The sequence below is a fragment of the Conger conger genome, chromosome 10, assembly GCF_963514075.1.
Source record: "Conger conger chromosome 10, fConCon1.1, whole genome shotgun sequence".
Lineage (NCBI taxonomy): Eukaryota > Metazoa > Chordata > Actinopteri > Anguilliformes > Congridae > Conger > Conger conger.
Window position 1 is genome coordinate 50,623,677 of NC_083769.1, and position 17,500 is coordinate 50,641,176.

At 50.5% G+C, this 17,500-nt stretch overlaps 1 protein-coding gene across 2 annotated transcripts in view; it reads left to right on the forward strand.

Annotated features, from left to right (window-relative positions):
- LOC133139362 (acid-sensing ion channel 1-like) overlaps positions 1-17,500 on the forward strand; it is a 104,733-nt gene that overhangs the window by 5,198 nt on the left and 82,035 nt on the right. The window contains exons 1-3 of one of the 2 annotated variants that reach the window (XM_061258844.1): positions 3,473-3,810; positions 4,406-4,795; positions 13,053-13,248. In XM_061258844.1, the coding sequence (XP_061114828.1) occupies positions 4,428-4,795; positions 13,053-13,248 (564 nt within the window). In that variant the 5' untranslated portion in view covers positions 3,473-3,810; positions 4,406-4,427. Of the gene's footprint in view, positions 1-3,472; positions 3,811-4,405; positions 4,796-13,052; positions 13,249-17,500 lie in introns of those variants that run through there. The other variant, XM_061258845.1, reaches the window with a different exon arrangement.

Genomic DNA, 17,500 nt, shown 5'->3' on the forward strand with positions numbered 1-17,500 from the left:
CTCTCTAAGCCCTGGTTTCTTCAGTGCGCTACACTTTCTCACTTGCTGTGAACCTCAGGTGGTTCTCCCGCTCTCTGTGAGGCTAAGCGTCGGTTGCGTTTGTAGTGAATCTCCGTGTAAGAGGGGAGAGGGGAACTCCAGTATGTCCCGTGGTTTCTCACTCCAGAGAGGGGGGTTTGGCTGTAGGCTCATCTCTCTCTTCTCTTGTCTTCAGAAGAGTAAGTGCCCTCACCACGGCCTGGTCTCTGAAAGGGTCTGTCAGTGAACTCTTGGGCCGGAGATCTGCAGAGTTGTGTGGCCCGTCCATCAGATGTCCGGCCTGCATTGGAAGGGGTGGGGTCAGAGGGAACTCATTTTGGAAGGGCCCCAACTCTACCCTGCCCCTACTTTGCTCTGTGCCCTGCCCTGCTCTAGCTCTGCGCCCTTCCCTGCTCTAGCTCTGCGCCCTTCCCTGCCCTAGCTCTGCGCCCTTCCCTGCTCTAGCTCTGCGCCCTTCCCTGCCCTAGCTCTGCGCCCTTCCCTAGCACTGCTCTGCTCTGTGCCCTTCCCTGCTCTAGCTCTGCGCCCTTCCCTGCCCTAGCTCTGCGCCCTTCCCTGCTCTAGCTCTGCGCCCTTCCCTGCCCTAGCTCTGCGCCCTTCCCTGCTCTAGCTCTGCGCCCTTCCCTGCCCTAGCTCTGCGCCCTTCCCTAGCACTGCTCTGCTCTGCGCCCTTCCCTGCTCTAGCTCTGCGCCCTTCCCTGCTCTAGCTCTGCGCCCTTCCCTGCTCTAGCTCTGCGCCCTTCCCTGCTCTAGCTCTGCGCCCTTCCCTAGCACTGCTCTGCTCTGTGCCCTTCCCTGCTCTAGCTCTGCGCCCTTCCCTGCTCTAGCTCTGCGCCCTTCCCTGCTCTAGCTCTGCGCCCTTCCCTGCTCTAGCTCTGCGCCCTTCCCTAGCACTGCTCTGCTCTGTGCCCTTCCCTGCTCTAGCTCTGCGCCCTTCCCTGCTCTAGCTCTGCGCCCTTCCCTGCTCTAGCTCTGCGCCCTTCCCTAGCACTGCTCTGCTCTGTGCCCTTTTCCATTCCTCTCACATCCTGAGGCACTCCTTCACCGCGGCGTTTATGATCGCAATCGTCCCTGCAGCATCTCTCCGTCTTCTGCCATTTCAAATGCAGCTAAAAGCATCTGCAAAGTGACTGAATTCTGCAATTAATTTGTACCTTTTTTGCTTAGAAGACGTACTCTATCCAAAGAGATTTGATCATTGAAGAACAAAAATGTACCTCCTCTGTCACTTTATTTCTAAGACTGCTTTCATCCAAAGTGACTCACAAAGACGAAGCAGGGGACCATCCGCCCTGGCGCAATGTGGGGCCCAGCAACTGTGCGGATCTTACTGTGGCTACACCGGGTTTGAACCCCCAACCTTCCGGGTCCCAGTCATGTACCTGCGTGCCCCCTATATATCATAGGGGGAAAGGAATCACAGGGTTTTATGAGTGTAGCAGCTTCCAGTGGCAGGGCCTGATGGCGGTTTGCTGGTTGTCCACGGTGGACAGGACAGTGTTGTTGCCAGGTTACCGTCACTCTCAGTGAGGTTGTGTGTGGGAGTCCTCATCCCATCCCCCGGGCAACACCCCCTTCCCTCCCAAACAGCTGCTGCCCCTCCCTTTGGAGAAAATGGCTGCTCCATTATTCATGACCCAGCTGTGTGCTTCAGGCCACGCCCCCCAGCTGTGTGCCTCCAGGACAGGCCACGCCCCCCAGGCCACGCCCCCCAGGCCACGCCTGCCAATCAGCGCGAGGTGGAGCTCTGAGGAGCTTCTGTTGCTGAAGTGGACGGAATTATGTTTGGTCGGGAATATTTCCCATAATTCCCTGATACGGCCTCGGCTGTTCTCCTCCAGTAATCATCTCATTCTCCTCCTGATCTCCATTCCTCTGTCCTGCTCGGCTCCCAACCCCTCCCCCTCCTCCACCCCCTCCCCCTCCCTTCCCGAAACAGGGGTGACACAGCTGCTGGTGGCACCTGAGGCTCAGTGACTGATATGATATGGATCCCTTATCGAGAGTGAGAAAAAGAGAGAGACAGAGACAGACCGGGGGGGGGGGGAGAGGGAGAGGGAGGGGGAGAGGGGGAAGAGAGACGTTTTGCCAACGTCATGGGCTCAAGGGGGTGCAGTCTGTGCATCTTATTCTTATAATTTAATGAAACGGAATGACGGCACGTCTACAATGCGAGTGTGTGACGTCACACGCCGCTGATATTCCCTTGACTGCAGTGTCACGTTCAGCAAACCGCGAACGTTTAGCGATGCGCGCTGCATTTTTAATGCGCAGTAATAAATACTTTGTTATGTCAAGTCATTATTAAGTATTAATATCCTATTAATAGCAAAGTATCAATATCCTGTGTTATAGCAGTCCCAGTGGAGGCTGGGCAGTCCGCACGCGTCCAGAGGTGTTATAAATATGAATGCGCTCTTGGCGTTGATGGAGCACTGAGCACGTGAGGGAACTCTCACTCGCGGGTCATATTCTTCATTAATCCTGGAGCCCCAGCGAACTGGCTGTCCTGCAATTTGTAGCCACAGCAGCGCAGCTTCCCAGATTAAATTCAGACCGATCACAGAAGTCAAGAGGATGGAGGAAAACAGAAAAACTTCTCTCTACAGGTGGGGGTAAAAAAAAAAAAAAATACAACAACGCGACATGAAACCACCGGCGTTTACAGTCAATCTTTAATTGCTATCGATCGCCCTGGCAGGGGCAGCGCGCTCCCGTCGATGTGATGACAAATGAGGGTTAAGGACGACGCACGGAGCAATTTCATGGCTGGGTTACCTTCCCCCGCAGGCTGTAGGTTTCTCCAGGCGGATTCGGCCGACAGCACCCCCCCTCCCCTCTCCCATCTCTTCTACATCAGAACACAGCGGTTTTCTATTTCTGAAACGGGCAGGGAGGTACAGTGCCTCTGTAGAGTGCATTAGGAGTGCGCGGTGACTGATGTTTTTATTTTATTAAAGACGTGTGCACGTGGCGAGAAGGTCACAGTGGGTTAAGTGATCGACCGCAGCCGATTAGACCCGCGGAAGTATTTTAAGTCGCAAGTTAATCTGAACCACCGTCTTCCAGCGGTGCGGTGTCTCTACCCTCGCATCCAGTCGCCCTCCCCCCTTGTCACCCCCTCCACCCCAGTCCTCCTTCGAAAAGCAGAAAGTAGGGTTGCAGCGCGTGCAAATCTCTCCCTCCGTTCCCTTCGCTTCAACACCTCCCTCTCTCTGCCCGCGCTTGACTTCTGTCAAGTTCAATCTCGAACCACGGCCGCTTAGCAGACCGACGCGTATGACCTCACCGTCACGGCAAAAACCGACCTGTGGGGAGGGTCTTGAGATTGGGGGGAGGGGGTCGCGCACATCCCTTCTCCTCCACACACACCGTTTGGTTTCGTAAACACGCACACCCACCCGTCACGCGCTCTCTCCTCGTCTGTGGCAGAATTAACAGCCCGCGGCTCTGCTCTCTCTCATCGGCACACCATCGTTCTGCCGCTTGTCATCTCACTTCGAGCTCTTTGCGTCTCGCTGACCGAGACCGTAGTAAAGTGCCCGTAATAAAACGACGTCGCCGGACCATCCTAGTCGCCCTTCGGTGCCCGGGCAGCGCGGAGCGGAATGTTGCGGTTTTCTGGGGACGGAAACTCCTGACGCATCGGGAGGGGGGATTAAAAGGTTCCGGTCCTTCTTGGTTATCTTCTCTCCGGGCGCCTCGGTGTTTCCCACGCTGTTGTTTAATTCCTCACAGGACGGCGCGATTGGCTTGATTAGCATCACCAAGGTCAGCAAGTTATTGTTATTGGCATAGCCTACTTGTGGCTTCGATTTTTTAGAGTGTACTAAACGAGGACAATTATTATTATTATTATTATTATTATTATTATTATTATTATTATATTTTTCATGTTTTGTAGCCTATGTACGTATGTTTATACTGTATTTATTTATTGCTATGCAGTCAATGCAGATTGTTCATGCACATGTCACCCAAGTTGTTTTTAAATCGTGGGTGAAGCGGCGCTCAGCGCTCCCTAGCTTGGCACCCCTACGCGCGGGATCCCGTCGCAGAACCGCTGATGCTGCGCTGCAATAATTATATAAAACCATGAACGGCTGCGGCTCAGCGCTGAAAATGATCGTTGGCAAACACTGCCCAAACCTTATCGCCCAGTTTAGCTCATGGGTGGAAGAGAAAGTGTCCGCGCGCATGAGTCACGGCAGTGTATGAACAAAAGAAACCTGTGGATTTATCTTGGGCAGAATCTGTGGTAGCCTAGGCTAAAGCTCGTAGCGCGAGAGCATCCTATGCGTGCTGCTATATGAGAAGGGCGCGCTGTTCGCGAGTAACCGTTCTCCCAAAACCTTTATCTCTTCAGCGTAAACTGCTCGAACTTGCTGATGACCATGGACCTTAAAGAGGAAGCGGATCAAATGGACCTCAACCAGCCGCCTCCGATAGAAGTCTTTGCCGGCGCTTCCACGCTGCACGGCATATCGCACATCTTCTCCTACGAGCGGGTCTTCTTCAAGCGCTGTCTCTGGGTCGCCTTTTTCCTTGGCTCGCTGACTTTCCTGGTCTGCGTGTGCATTGACCGCGTGCAGTTCTATTTCGAGTACCCGCATGTCACCAAGCTGGACGAGATAACGACGCCCATGATGAACTTCCCCACCGTCACCTTCTGCAACCTCAACTCCTTCCGCTTCAGCCAGGTGACGCGCAACGACCTTTACCACGCCGGGGAGCTGCTGGCGCTGCTGAACCGAAGGTGAGCGCGCCGTCAATTTCAGGCCGCATGTTCTGTGACGTTAGACCCGCTGTCTGATCCATTAATGTGTGTACATGCGGTCTCAATGCAGAATAAACCGCAGGGAACCTTTCATTTACACAGCTAAACTGCCTTTGTTCCGTATGTGTGAAATCGCTTACAGAATCTCTTCTGCGAGGGATTCGGTTTGAGATGTTGAGTGTGGTCTTCGTGAAACAGTCAAGTGCTACTTATTCCTTTATTTACCGAGCACATAAAAGTCAAGAGTCAGAATATTTATTCAGAATTACTAACGCACACGCAGGGAAGGGGTAGCGGAGGAGAGGAGGATAGTAATCAAACTGAAATAAAGTGTGTGCTCGATATTACCATGCCAACACTCGGACACGGCGGATGAGGAGGGTAAATAAGCACACCGAATTCCGATTAGCTCATGCTAATGCGCTGCTTCACAGGCTTTGCCGCCTCGCTGCTGTCCGGCGGCTCTGCTTCAGAGCTCGTGGCCCTCCTAACGAGCAGATACATTTCCTGTGACCTGTTCCTCGTTATAGTGTAACCTGCATTACGTCAAAATGTAAACACCCCGTTTTCACATCTTTCCTTTGAAACAATACTCGTATTGTGCAACCGTGGGAAAAGTGCAGTGTTTGAAAGTGTAGTTCAGAGTGGAAGTGTAGTTTGGTATATACAGTGGGAGTGTAGTTTGGTATATACAGGGGAAGTGTAGTTTGGTATATACATGGGAAGTGTAGTTTGGTGTATATAGGGGAAGTGTAGTTTGGTATATACAATGGGAGTGTAGTTTGGTATATACAGGGGAAGTGTAGTTTGGTATATACAGGGGAAGTGTAGTTTGGTATATACAGTGGGAGTGTAGTTTGGTATATACAGGGGAGGTGTAGTTTGGTTTATACTGTAGAAGTGTAGGTTGGTATATAGAGGGGAAGTGTAGTTTGGTATATACAGGGGAAGTATACACCAATCTGCCACAACATAAAAACCACCTGCTTAAGCCACATCTTTCACAATTAAAAATGCTTTAAATAAACACTTAATATGTCATTATATGATATACACTCAGTGGGCACTTGACTAGGTATTTATTAGACTTTTTTAGACTTCTACTACTGTAGCCTATCCACTTAGAGTTATGCGCTCTTCTGCATAGCACTGTTGTAATGTGTGGTTATTTGCATTACTGTCACTTTCCTGTCAGCTTTGACCAGTCTGGCCCTTCTCCATCTGACATTATTTGTACCATTCTTAATGAATAAATTAGAGCAGTTGGTTACACACTTGACTCACCTCACCTGGTTACCTGGGTCTCAGCTGGGTGCTGATTTTAAGGTGAAAACAAAAAGCAGCAGACCCAGTAGCTCTCCAGGAACAGGGTTGGAGACCACTGCTCTAGAGACTAGTGTACGTTAAAATCTTAGGAGATCAGCAGTTTCTGAGATACTCAAACCACCCTGTCTGCCACCAACAATCATTCCACAGTCAAAGTCACTTAGATCACATTTTTTCCACATTCTGATGGTTGATGTGAACATTAAATGAAGCTGTTATACATGATTCTATGCATTGGTCCTAATAAAGTGCTCGGTGAGTGATGTACTCATATAAGCAGATAATCATAAGTGAATTGCATTCAAAAGTTACATTTTTAAATGAAAATGGAAATCTTAGAAGCTCACATGATGAAGTCTATCTTAACATATGCTCCAGGACCTGTATAATTTTTTATATGGAAAGAAAATAAAGACCACCGGCCATATTTCGAAATGCACGGCATCTAATCCTACATCAGTTTCACACTTCTTCCCTCTGTTGGAATTACATGGTACTGCATGTGGTGACACTTCTGTAGGAAGAGATCCCATACATTTTTAAATATGGCAGGTGGTCTTTATTTTCTTTTAATATTAAAAATTATACAGGTCCTGGAGCATCTGTTAAGATAGACATCATCATGAACACCAGTATGGACAAAGATATTGAAATAACAAAAGTTAGTGCTGACCAATCTCAACCTTGCTTAGCTGCCAATCCCAGCCCTGATTAGCTTCAGTACTAACCAATCCCAGCCCTTCTTAACTTCAGTACTATCCAATCCCAGCCCTGTTTAGCTTCAGTACTAACCAATCCCAGCCCTTCTTAACTTCAGTACTATCCAATCCCAGCCCTGTTTAGCTTCAGTACTAACCAATCCCAGCCCTTCTTAACTTCAGTACTATCCAATCCCAGCCCTGCTTTGTTTCAGTACTATCCAATCCCAGCCCTGCTTAGCTTCAATACTAACCAATCCCGGCCCTGCTTTGCTTCAGTACTATCCAATCCTTGCCCTCCTTAACTTCAGTATTAACCAATCCCAGCGCAGTTTAGCTTCAGTACTAACCAATCCCAGCCCTGCTTTGCTTCAGTACTATCCAATCCCAGCCCTGCTTAGCTTCAGTACTAACCAATCCCAGCCCTGCTTAGCTTCAGGTACTAACCAATCCCAGCCCTGCTTAGCTTCAGTACTAACCAATCCCAGCCCTGCTTAGCTTCAGGTACTAACCAATCCCAGCGCTGCTTAGCTTCAGCACTAACCAATCCCAGCCCAACCCAAACCCTAGCTTCAGCTGTCAGACGGGAGGAACTGGCCGGGTGGGAAACTCTGCTAAAGTAACGCTCAGATATGTGGCAATCTGTACGTTTACTTGCGGCACTTCATTCTGTGATGCATTGTGGGAAGTGTGGGCAGAGCTTGTTAAATGTGTAGACTTGGCATGCTGGTCTCAGGACACTCCGGTTATTAAAAAGTGGGAGTTTGAGTGTTATGAGTTTTGTGAAAAATGAACAAATAAAGGAAAAGCCTGAATGCATTTTTACTGCTTCCACCATTTATTGATAACGTCTCAGTCTGGTGTGGCTCTTTGTCAGGTCTGTGCGCTCCCCCTCAGTATACGCACACACATCGAGCCGCACGACACGCTTCTGATCGTAATGCCTGCTTTGTGTTTTAGTTCATTTCTTTCTGCATGCTGTCACTGAGACCTCCTCAGTCACGACTTAGGAGTGACACCCAGGATACGGCACATATCACAAACCCCTGAAATAGGACTGAGCTATACGAGTTAGGACGGCTGTGGCTTGCTCGGTCCTAAACCCAGAAAAGCAGAGCTGGTTAGCTCCTGACCTCCGATTTGCCCCGGTCCTCTGCATGTGTGTGAACGTGCGTGACCCTGGCGCTGGTCCTGTGCGTGTGTGTGAACATGCGTGACCCTGGCGCTGGTCCTGTGCGTGTGTGTGAACACGTGTGAACATGCCTGACCCTGGCTCTGGTCCTGTGCGTGTGTGTGAACATGCGTGACCCTGACGCTGGTCCTGTGCGTGTGCGTGTGTGTGAACATGCCTGACCCTGGCTCTGGTCCTGTGCGTGTGTGTGAACATGCGTGACCCTGACGCTGGTCCTGTGCGTGTGCGTGTGTGTGAACATGCCTGACCCTGGCTCTGGTCCTGTGCGTGTGTGTGAACATGCGTGACCCTGGCTCTGGGCCGATTGCACTAAGAGGCAATTAACGCACGCCTGGTAAAATGTTGTGATGAACACGGATTATTCCCGCCATAATTAATCTGGTGTCTGACATTGCTCTGTTTCAGTGTGTGAGACTGTCCTGTTTCAGTGTGTGAGACGCTCTGTTTCAGTGTGTGAGACTGTCCTGTTTCAGTGTGTGAGACGCTCTGTTTCAGTGTGTGAGACTGTCCTGTTTCAGTGTGTGAGACTGTCCTGTTTCAGTGTGTGAGACTGTCCTGTTTCAGTGTGTGAGACTGTCCTGTTTCAGTGTGTGAGACTGTCCTGTTTCAGTGTGTGAGACTGTCCTGTTTCAGTGTGTGAGACGCTCTGTTTCAGTGTGTGAGACTGTCCTGTTTCAGTGTGTGAGACTGTCCTGTTTCAGTGTGTGAGACTGTCCTGTTTCAGTGTGTGAGACGCTCTGTTTCAGTGTGTGAGACTGTCCTGTTTCAGTGTGTGAGACTGTCCTGTTTCAGTGTGTGAGACTTTCCTGTTTCAGTGTGTGAGACTGTCCTGTTTCAGTGTGTGAGACTGTCCTGTTTCAGTGTGTGAGACTTTCCTGTTTCAGTGTGTGAGACTGTCCTGTTTCAGTGTGTGAGACTGTCCTGTTTCAGTGTGTGAGACTGTCCTGTTTCAGTGTGTGAGACTGTCCTGTTTCAGTGTGTGAGACGCTCTGTTTCAGTGTGTGAGACTGTCCTGTTTCAGTGTGTGAGACTGTCCTGTTTCAGTGTGTGAGACTGTCCTGTTTCAGTGTGTGAGACGCTCTGTTTCAGTGTGTGAGACTGTCCTGTTTCAGTGTGTGAGACTGTCCTGTTTCAGTGTGTGAGACTGTCCTGTTTCAGTGTGTGAGACTGTCCTGTTTCAGTGTGTGAGACTGTCCTGTTTCAGTGTGTGAGACTGTCCTGTTTCAGTGTGTGAGACTGTCCTGTTTCAGTGTGTGAGACGCTCTGTTTCAGTGTGTGAGACTGTCCTGTTTCAGTGTGTGAGACTGTCCTGTTTCAGTGTGTGAGACTGTCCTGTTTCAGTGTGTGAGACGCTCTGATTCAGTGTGGGGGGGGGGGGGTGTCAGGGCGAGGGGGGGGCCCAGAAATAAGCGCAGGGCGTTGAAACAGGGATGGAGTTTAATCGTGTTTTTCCCTTTCTCACCCTCCGGGCTGTGTTCTTTACGTAACCGCGGACGATGGGGGCAGTGTCTGTGTCTGTGTTTGCATGGCGGATGGGGCCCAGCCGTGATGCTGGCGAGTGAAGGCCTGAGCCCAGCAGCACAGACTCCGCTCCTGCACCTGCTCCTCCATCAGCGCATGAATCACACAGCGAGGGAGACAACATGGATGCCCTGTGTCCTCCCTTTGGGGGTGGGAGGCGGAGCGCTGTGATTGGACAGCGCTCTTGCGCGAGAGGGAAGCGGAGATGCACCCACCGCCCCCTCCTCTCCAGTCCGTCAGAGACCCGGGAGCCTCTCTCTAATAAACAGGAGCTGATGTTTATTTCCCAGAGAAGCACAGCGCCCATAACCCCCAAAAAATGTCTTGGGGTGATATAACCCAATATAGTGCCTCTCCCTTCCTGCTCGGCCGATTTGGGCCTGATTACTTTGGGGAACTCTGGTGAACAGTATTATGAACTCACACCTTCATCGTGTTCGCTACTGCGCTAGTTTTTGTGTTGGGCTTGTTTGTTGTGTTTGTTATTCTGTTGTAGTTGTTGTGTTGTGGTTGTGCTGTTTTGTGTTGTAGTCGTGTTGTGGTTGTGCTGTGTTGTTGTGTTTTGCTGTGTTGTAGTTGCACTGTAGTGTGTCTGTAGTGCTGCAGGTTTGAGCTGTAGTGTCTGCAGTGTGTCTGTAGCATCTGCAGTGTGTCTGTAGTGTCTGTAGTGTGTCTGTAGTGCTGCAGAGGGAGTCGCTCAGTTACATTCTGTCTGTAATCAGAGCAGAGTGGCGTGAGGAGGCCGGGACGGGCTTTCAGAACCAGCAGCGCTGTCAGACCCCCCCCACGCTGTCAGACCCCCCCGCAGCCCCCCCCTCTGCAGCCCCCCCCCCCCTGCAGCCCCCACCTCACTGTCAGCCCCCCCCTGTCAGACCCCCCCACGCTGTCAGCCCCCCCCCTCTGCAGCCCCCCCCTCTGCAGCCCCCCCCCACGCTGTCAGCCCCCCCTGCAGCCCCCACCTCACTGTCAGCCCCCCCCCTGCAGCCCCCCCCTGTCAGACCCCCCACGCCCCCCCACACCCTTCTGCAACACTTGTTTTCAAAAAAGTGTCGAAAATGTTAAATGAATTATTGGGAATCCTCTGGTCATCTAGATATTATATATATATATATATATATATATATATATATATATATATATATTCTGATATGACTCTGTCCTCCTCATACCTAGGTGAATAACTGGACTGCTTGTGTGTTGGGTTAAGCTGGGCACTGAACAGTCAGCCTGCAGTTAACGCGCGTTTATAACACACAGCGCTGTTTGGGCAGATCCACCTTCATTCCAGCAACTCAAACCCTCTCAGGCCGGCATCATCTGCTTCAGCACAGCGCTTTCTGCATGGACCGTTTCTCATCTTTTACATTTACACACCCGGGAGGTGTATGAAACTGTGTGTGTGTGTGTGTGAGAGAGAAAGAGAGATTTGTGAGGTGTATGTGTGTGTGTGTGTGTGCATGTGCATGTGCAAGGTGTGTTAGTGAGCCGTGTGGGTGTGTGTGTGTGTGTGCATGTGCATGTGCAAGGTGTGTTAGTGAGGAGTGTGTGTGTGTGTGTGAGAGAGAGAAAGAGAGAATTGTGAGGTGTGTGTGTGTGTGTGTGTGTGAGAGAGAGAGAGATTTGTGAGGTGTGTGTGTGTGTGTGTGTGTGTGCATGTGCAAGGTGTGTTAGTGAGCAGTGTGTGTGTGTGTGTGTGTGTGAGAGAGAGAAAGAGAGATTTGTGAGGTGTATGTGTGTGTGTGTGTGTGTGTGAGAGAGAGAGAGAGAGAGAAAGAGAGATTTGTGAGGTGTATGTGTGTGTGTGTGTGCATGTGCGAGGTGTGTTAGTGAGCCGTGTGGTTGTGTGTGTGTGTGCCTGTAAGGTGTGTGTGTGTGAGATGAGACCTGCTGTTAGTGTGGTTAAATATGAGGTTATTTAGGTGACACAGTAGGCCTACATGCTCTCTGCTTGGGTCAGGTTCTGTTGATGCTCAGCGGATCTGGCATCTCAGAGCAGCTGAACTCAACAGTGAGCCCTGGTGCAAAGACACGAGCACTTAGGCGAGACAAATTACTTTCCAGCAGTACGAAGTCTAAGCAGGCCGACCATTAAAATTAGACTAATTAGTTGGCGATTGCATGTCTGAGGACTATTGCGAAAAGCACACAATTCTGAGAATGAGAGTGTTGGGGTGAAATGGGTGCTGTTGCAGTGAAGGTGCAAGGTTCTCTGAGAACAAACGTGGCATATGCTGAAGGGAAACGCATTATCGTCCCGCGCTGTTGTAAAAACACGTGGAATTAATTACCAGCACTCCACGCACTCACACGCACAGCTGGAAAAGAAACACATTCAGTAATTGCCCACATGCTGATTGACACAAAATGGTAGAGGCAATGTATCTCAGTGTTTATATGCATCTGGTTATTATGTTTCTGTGTTTTATTATTTGCTCTCATACGAACGTACATACGAACGGGCGTTTCTCATGTGCCCTGCGGTGGGTTCTGATCAGAGGAAAGGCCAGAACACCAGACTGCTCGGGAATGAAGAAAGGACATACAGTATACATTCAGAAATAATTAAAAAAGATGTTTGATTATCGCATGAGAGAGAACATCTTCCTCACTGACCTGCTGTCGATCAGATCTCTGCTATAGTACAGCACAACCTCAGTGCCAGTGAAAGCATTTTTCCACCCACTGAGGAAAGCTGGAGATTTAACTGCAACTCCTGTACAGTCCTGCTGTCTGTTTTCATTTCCATCTCCCTCTCTCTCTCTCTCTCCTCCCTCCCTCCCTCCCTCCCTCTCTCTCCCTCTCTCCTCCCTCCCTCCCTCCTTCTGCTGTAATGAAATACATGACATTGTCAGAATTGATTTACTGCCAGAATGCATTATAATACCTGGATGTGTTGGAGTAAAATATGTTTTTAAAGATTGAGTTAGCAGCCGAGGCGGCCCATAAGCAGGCCCATATACAGTCATTATCAGTCGTTCTGCACACCTGGCTGTTATATAAAAATCATTAAGTGAGGGATTTTTCTGGACCTCATGAACAAATTTATTTTAAGAGTATTGGAGAAATTAAATGTTCGCAGTGCAATGAAAACTCAATAAAACAGGCTGTCGGGAGCCCCGGGTTAATTGGTGTTTGAGTTAGGATTGCAGGACTGAGGTCCAAAAGCGCGGGTTTTAAAATGGAGCCTCTACCTGACTTTATGAAATGATGAAGTCATTTTCTCTGGGGCTGCCACTCCTGACCGGTTATGAATTTCAGATATTCAGAACATGCGCTCATATCAGCACATTCTGTCTGCCCCGGTGTAGCCATGATGTGACCCACACAGCTGTTGGGCCCTTGGGCAACACCCTTAACACCACATTGCTCCAGGGGGGATTGTCCCCTGCTTAGTCTAATCAACTGTAAGCTGCTTTGGATGAAAGTGTCAGCTCAATAACAAATGATTATTATTATGATTATGATTATTATTAATGTTATTATGATCTCCCGCGCGCAGGTACGAGATCCGCGACACCCACCTGGTGGAGGAGAGTGTTCTGGAGACGCTGAAGGTCAAAGCCGACTTCCACAACTTCAAGCCCCGCCCCTTCAACATGCGGGAGTTCTACGACCGCACGGGCCACAGCGTGCGGGACATGCTGCTCTCCTGCCGTTACCGCGGCAGCGAGTGCAGCCCCGAGGACTTCCGCGTGGTGAGTCACCCCGCCGCGCTCCCATTGGCCGCCGCATGGCGGGAAGTGTGAGGCAGGAAGTACACACCACGGGAAGGCAAATGCGGATGTGTGCAGGAAGTGGAGCACAGGAAGTGGAGCACAGGAAGTGGGGATGCAGGGTGTGTGGTGTATGTGATAGGCTGCCTTGGCTGCATCGGGCCTTGGTTATTAGGGCTGGGATTTCTGTGGCTTTGGTCTGTGTTGGGTTCAGCTGAAGGGATGTTGATCCGTGCATGAAGACAGGCCAAGAGGGAAAGAGGACATACACTTTCAGACCTGGAGTTGGTCTCCCATATGCCTTCCTGCTGAAGTCTATCTCAGTCCATTTTTAATGATCTTTGACTGTCTTAGTCTCATAAAAGTGCAGTTCACCCTCCGGTGTGTGTGTAGGGGTGTGGTCTGTAGGTCTGTAGTGTGTGTAGGGGTGTGGTCTGTAGGTCTGTAGTGTGTGTGGAGGTGTGGTCTGTAGGTCTGTAGTGTGTGTGTAGGGGTGTGGTCTGTAGGTCTGTAGTGTGTGTGTAAGGGTGTGGTCTGTAAGTCTGTAGTGTGTGTAGGGGTGTGGTCTGTAGGTCTGTAGTGTGTGTGTAGGGGTGTGGTCTGTAGGTCTGTAGTGTGTGTGTAGGGGTGTGGTCTGTAGGTCTGTAGTGTGTGTAGGGGTGTGGTCTGTAGGTCTGTTGTGTGTGTGAGGACATGGCCTTTATGCATGTAGCTGGTTCTCAGAGGCAGGTGGCAGATGGTGCCGCTTTGGGGTGAGGAGCCAGGTTAGTGGAGCTGAATGCTCCAGTTGGGAGATGCTTCCTGGGGGCGTGTTTCACACCCTCAGTGTGGGAGAAAGGCACGGACCACTGTGCTTACACCTCATGCTTACACGGCCTGTTACACGCGTACACGGCCTGTTTCTTTGGGGTGGGGGGGTGAGGTGGGGTTACTGGTCGCATATGGGGGGGGGGTTGCTGGCTACTGGTGTGGCTATAGCAGGTTAGCGCAAGAAAGGAAGAGAGATGAGAGAGATGAGAGAGGAGGAGAGAGAGGAGAGAGGAGGAGGAGAGAGAGGAGGAGGAGAGAGGAGAGAGAGGAGGAGGAGAGAGGAGGAGAGAGGAGGAGGAGAGAGGGGAGAGGAGAGATGGGGAGAGTATATTGAGTGTCCCGCTACCCTCCTGACTGTATCCTTTACCCACACAGCCAAGGTTAGCCGAGTACCAGCACACAGTATCACTCTGTTCCCCGTAACCCAACCCTGACCCTGTCCCAACCCTAACCCCTAACCCACACAGTCCCAGCCCTGACCCAACAGTGACCCAACCCTAACCCAACCCCTAACCCACACAATCTCTGACGTGTTGTATCTCCCCTACCACACATTCCTGCAAGTTGACTGGAGAGAGGAATTGTAATAGCACAGGCCTGCGGAGGCCCTGTTGAGCAGCCGCTCAGCTGGCTCTGAGGAACGAAGGAGCTGAAAGGCATCCCAGCGATGATCACTCTCACAAAACTGTCCCAAGAGGAACCTTGGGGTTCCGTCGAAGAACCCAGTAAAATTCAAGGGATCTTTGTCCAGCAAAATGGTTCTTTGTCTGGGAGCTTTCACGCTGGTGTGTGTGTGTGTGTGTGTGTGTCACTGGTGTGTGTGTGTGGTGTGTGTGTCACTGGTGTGTGTGTGTGTGTGTGTGTGTGTGTGTGTGGTGTGTGTGTCACTGGTGTGTGTGTGTGTGTGTGTGTGTGTGTGTGTGTGTCACTGGTGTGTGTGTGTGTGTGTGTGTGTGTGTGTGTGTGTGGTGTGTGTGTCACTGGTGTGTGTGCGATCATTTAGTATTTTGTAGTGCCCAGTAAAGCCATTGCTCTCCTTGGCTGATTTAGCAGAAAGATAAATGCTCTGTTTTCAGGAGCCCCGGGTTTGGAAGCATTATCCGGGTTCAGTTGCAGTTTATTTAGTTTTTTTGTTCTGGTAATAGGCGAGGTCAGAGGAGCAGCCGGTGAGAAGAAGAGGCTGAGCCTGGGGGCTGTTAGTGCTGGGGAGCGCACACCCTCTCACCTTATCCCGCTCAGCACATTTAAACCTCTCAATGTCTCTGTGTTCACCAACATTTACCATCTCTGGGCATCTGGGAGTGCAAATTCTGCACAACTGAAAGGGTTTTCCACAGGTTATGTGATGTGGAATGGGTTTAAGTGACTGACTCTCCTATAAGGCAATCTGTCTTTTCCATAAGGCAGATGGGTTTGTGAAGCCAACAGGCAAACTCACCTACTGCTCAGGTCCTGTGCTGACCTGGTAAATCACCTGCATTACTACAGCGCTTTCACACAAGGAGCTTTACAATCCATGTCTGTCATTCGCCCATTCACACACCCCTGCACGTTTTCTGGGGTTTTTTTCTGGGGTGGGGTTGGGCACGGGGAAGTTTGTTTGTAAGAAAGGCGACATTCGACATTGGGAGATGGAGTGTGTAGTTCTGTGAGATGGGAGGAGAGATGTGGTGGATATTGTTCGCGCTGCGCCTGGTGTGGGACAGAGCGGGGCGGATTGGAGGCCCTCCGGCCACGTGCCCCCCCCACGAGGCGAGTCTCATCGCCGTGCGAAACAGAACCATTCCAATTATGCCGGCGGAATAACCGCTAATTGCGGTTTTGTTCAAATGAAATGGCACGGGCGCGATAGCGACTTAATTAAAGAGCAGTAATCTCAGTGAAATACGACTTCAATGACCGTCAATCACTGAAGCAATCTTCCCGCTGCCCTTTCCCCCACGGAGACGTTGAGGCTGGAAACCAGGGCAAGGTTATTGGCGTGTGATCCAGACGCTGCTATAGGTCGAGCGCGGGCCGCAGGGGCTGGGAGAGGGACACACTGCGCCGGTGTGTCTCGTCTGCAGGTTTTCAGAAGCGGCGCTAAAACTGTTCAGACCTGCCGTTCCCACCGAGCGCTATCGCATCGCCTTGTTTTTCCCCCATGATTTATTCATGATTCATCCGTGAATATATGACAGCGTAAGGAGATCTGTGTGCGCAGTGACCTCTGCATGCACCGCCTTCCTGCCTCTGCGCCGGAACCCCAGCTCCGCTGCATTTTAAATATGGCTCAGCCGTGCGGAGCGGGGCCGGGCTAATCGTTTAATCGTTAAAGCTCGCTCTCACGTCTACCGCCAAGGCCCCGCTGCTGTCGCCCCGAGCAACCCGCCCGTACCCCGGAGACTCGGGCTTCGTTTGCCCATTCGATTATTTTACTGTGAAATCACCCTGTTACCTTTGATTTTTATTTGTTCTTTTTCCTCTCAAAACATTAAACATTATGAAGTTTGCCAAATGGAGGAAAAGGCCTCGAGCTTATCGAGGTGTTTAAGACTCACCTCCAGAGCGAGCTTATCGAGGTGTTTAAGACTCAGCTCTAGAGCGAGCTTATCGAGGCGTTTAAGACTCACGCTCCAGAGCGAGCTTATCGAGGCGTTTAAGACTCAGCTCCAGAGCAAGCTTATCGAGGCGTTTAAGACTCAGCTCTAGAGCAAGCTTATCGAGGCGTTTAAGACTCAGCTCCAGAGTGAGCTTATCGAGGCGTTTAAGACTCAGCTCCAGAGCAAGCTTATCGAGGCGTTTAAGACTCACGCTCTAGAGCAAGCTTATCGAGGCGTTTAAGACAGCTCCAGAGCGAGCTTATCGAGTTGTTTAAGGCTCAGTGGCTGTTCAGCTCTCTCATGAGCATGTCTGAATCCCATCACCACCTCAGACAGAGAGAATTAAATAGCCAGCTCTGCTGTTAGAAAGTTGAGAGACCATTTAAGGCCTTTTTTCAGTTCCCAAAATAGGTTTAAAAGCAGGGCTGTAATTTCTGTGAGCGGGAGGATCTGTCAGCTCGGTAATTTCACACGGTGACTCTCGCGCTGAGTGCTTGGGCTGGATGCCGTCATTTCACCTGTTATTATTTATCATGCAGTTATTATTTTTTGTGCATCTGTAATTTGAGTAAGCAGGTCGGTGCTTCTGCCCACGTTCTCAACCTGACCTGCCGCTCATGACCGGCGTGAGGACGATGATGAAGATGATGAAGATGATGTAGGTGGAGTGGTGGCTGGATCAGTATCTGCACTCTGAAATAAAGGTGTGGGTAAAGGTGTGAGTAAAGGTGTGGGTAAAGGAGTAAAGGAGTAAAGGTACGAGACTCGCCTAAAAAGGCCCAAATGCTTAACACTGGGGCGGTACCCTATAGGTGCATAAAATTGTACCACTACCCAGCGAT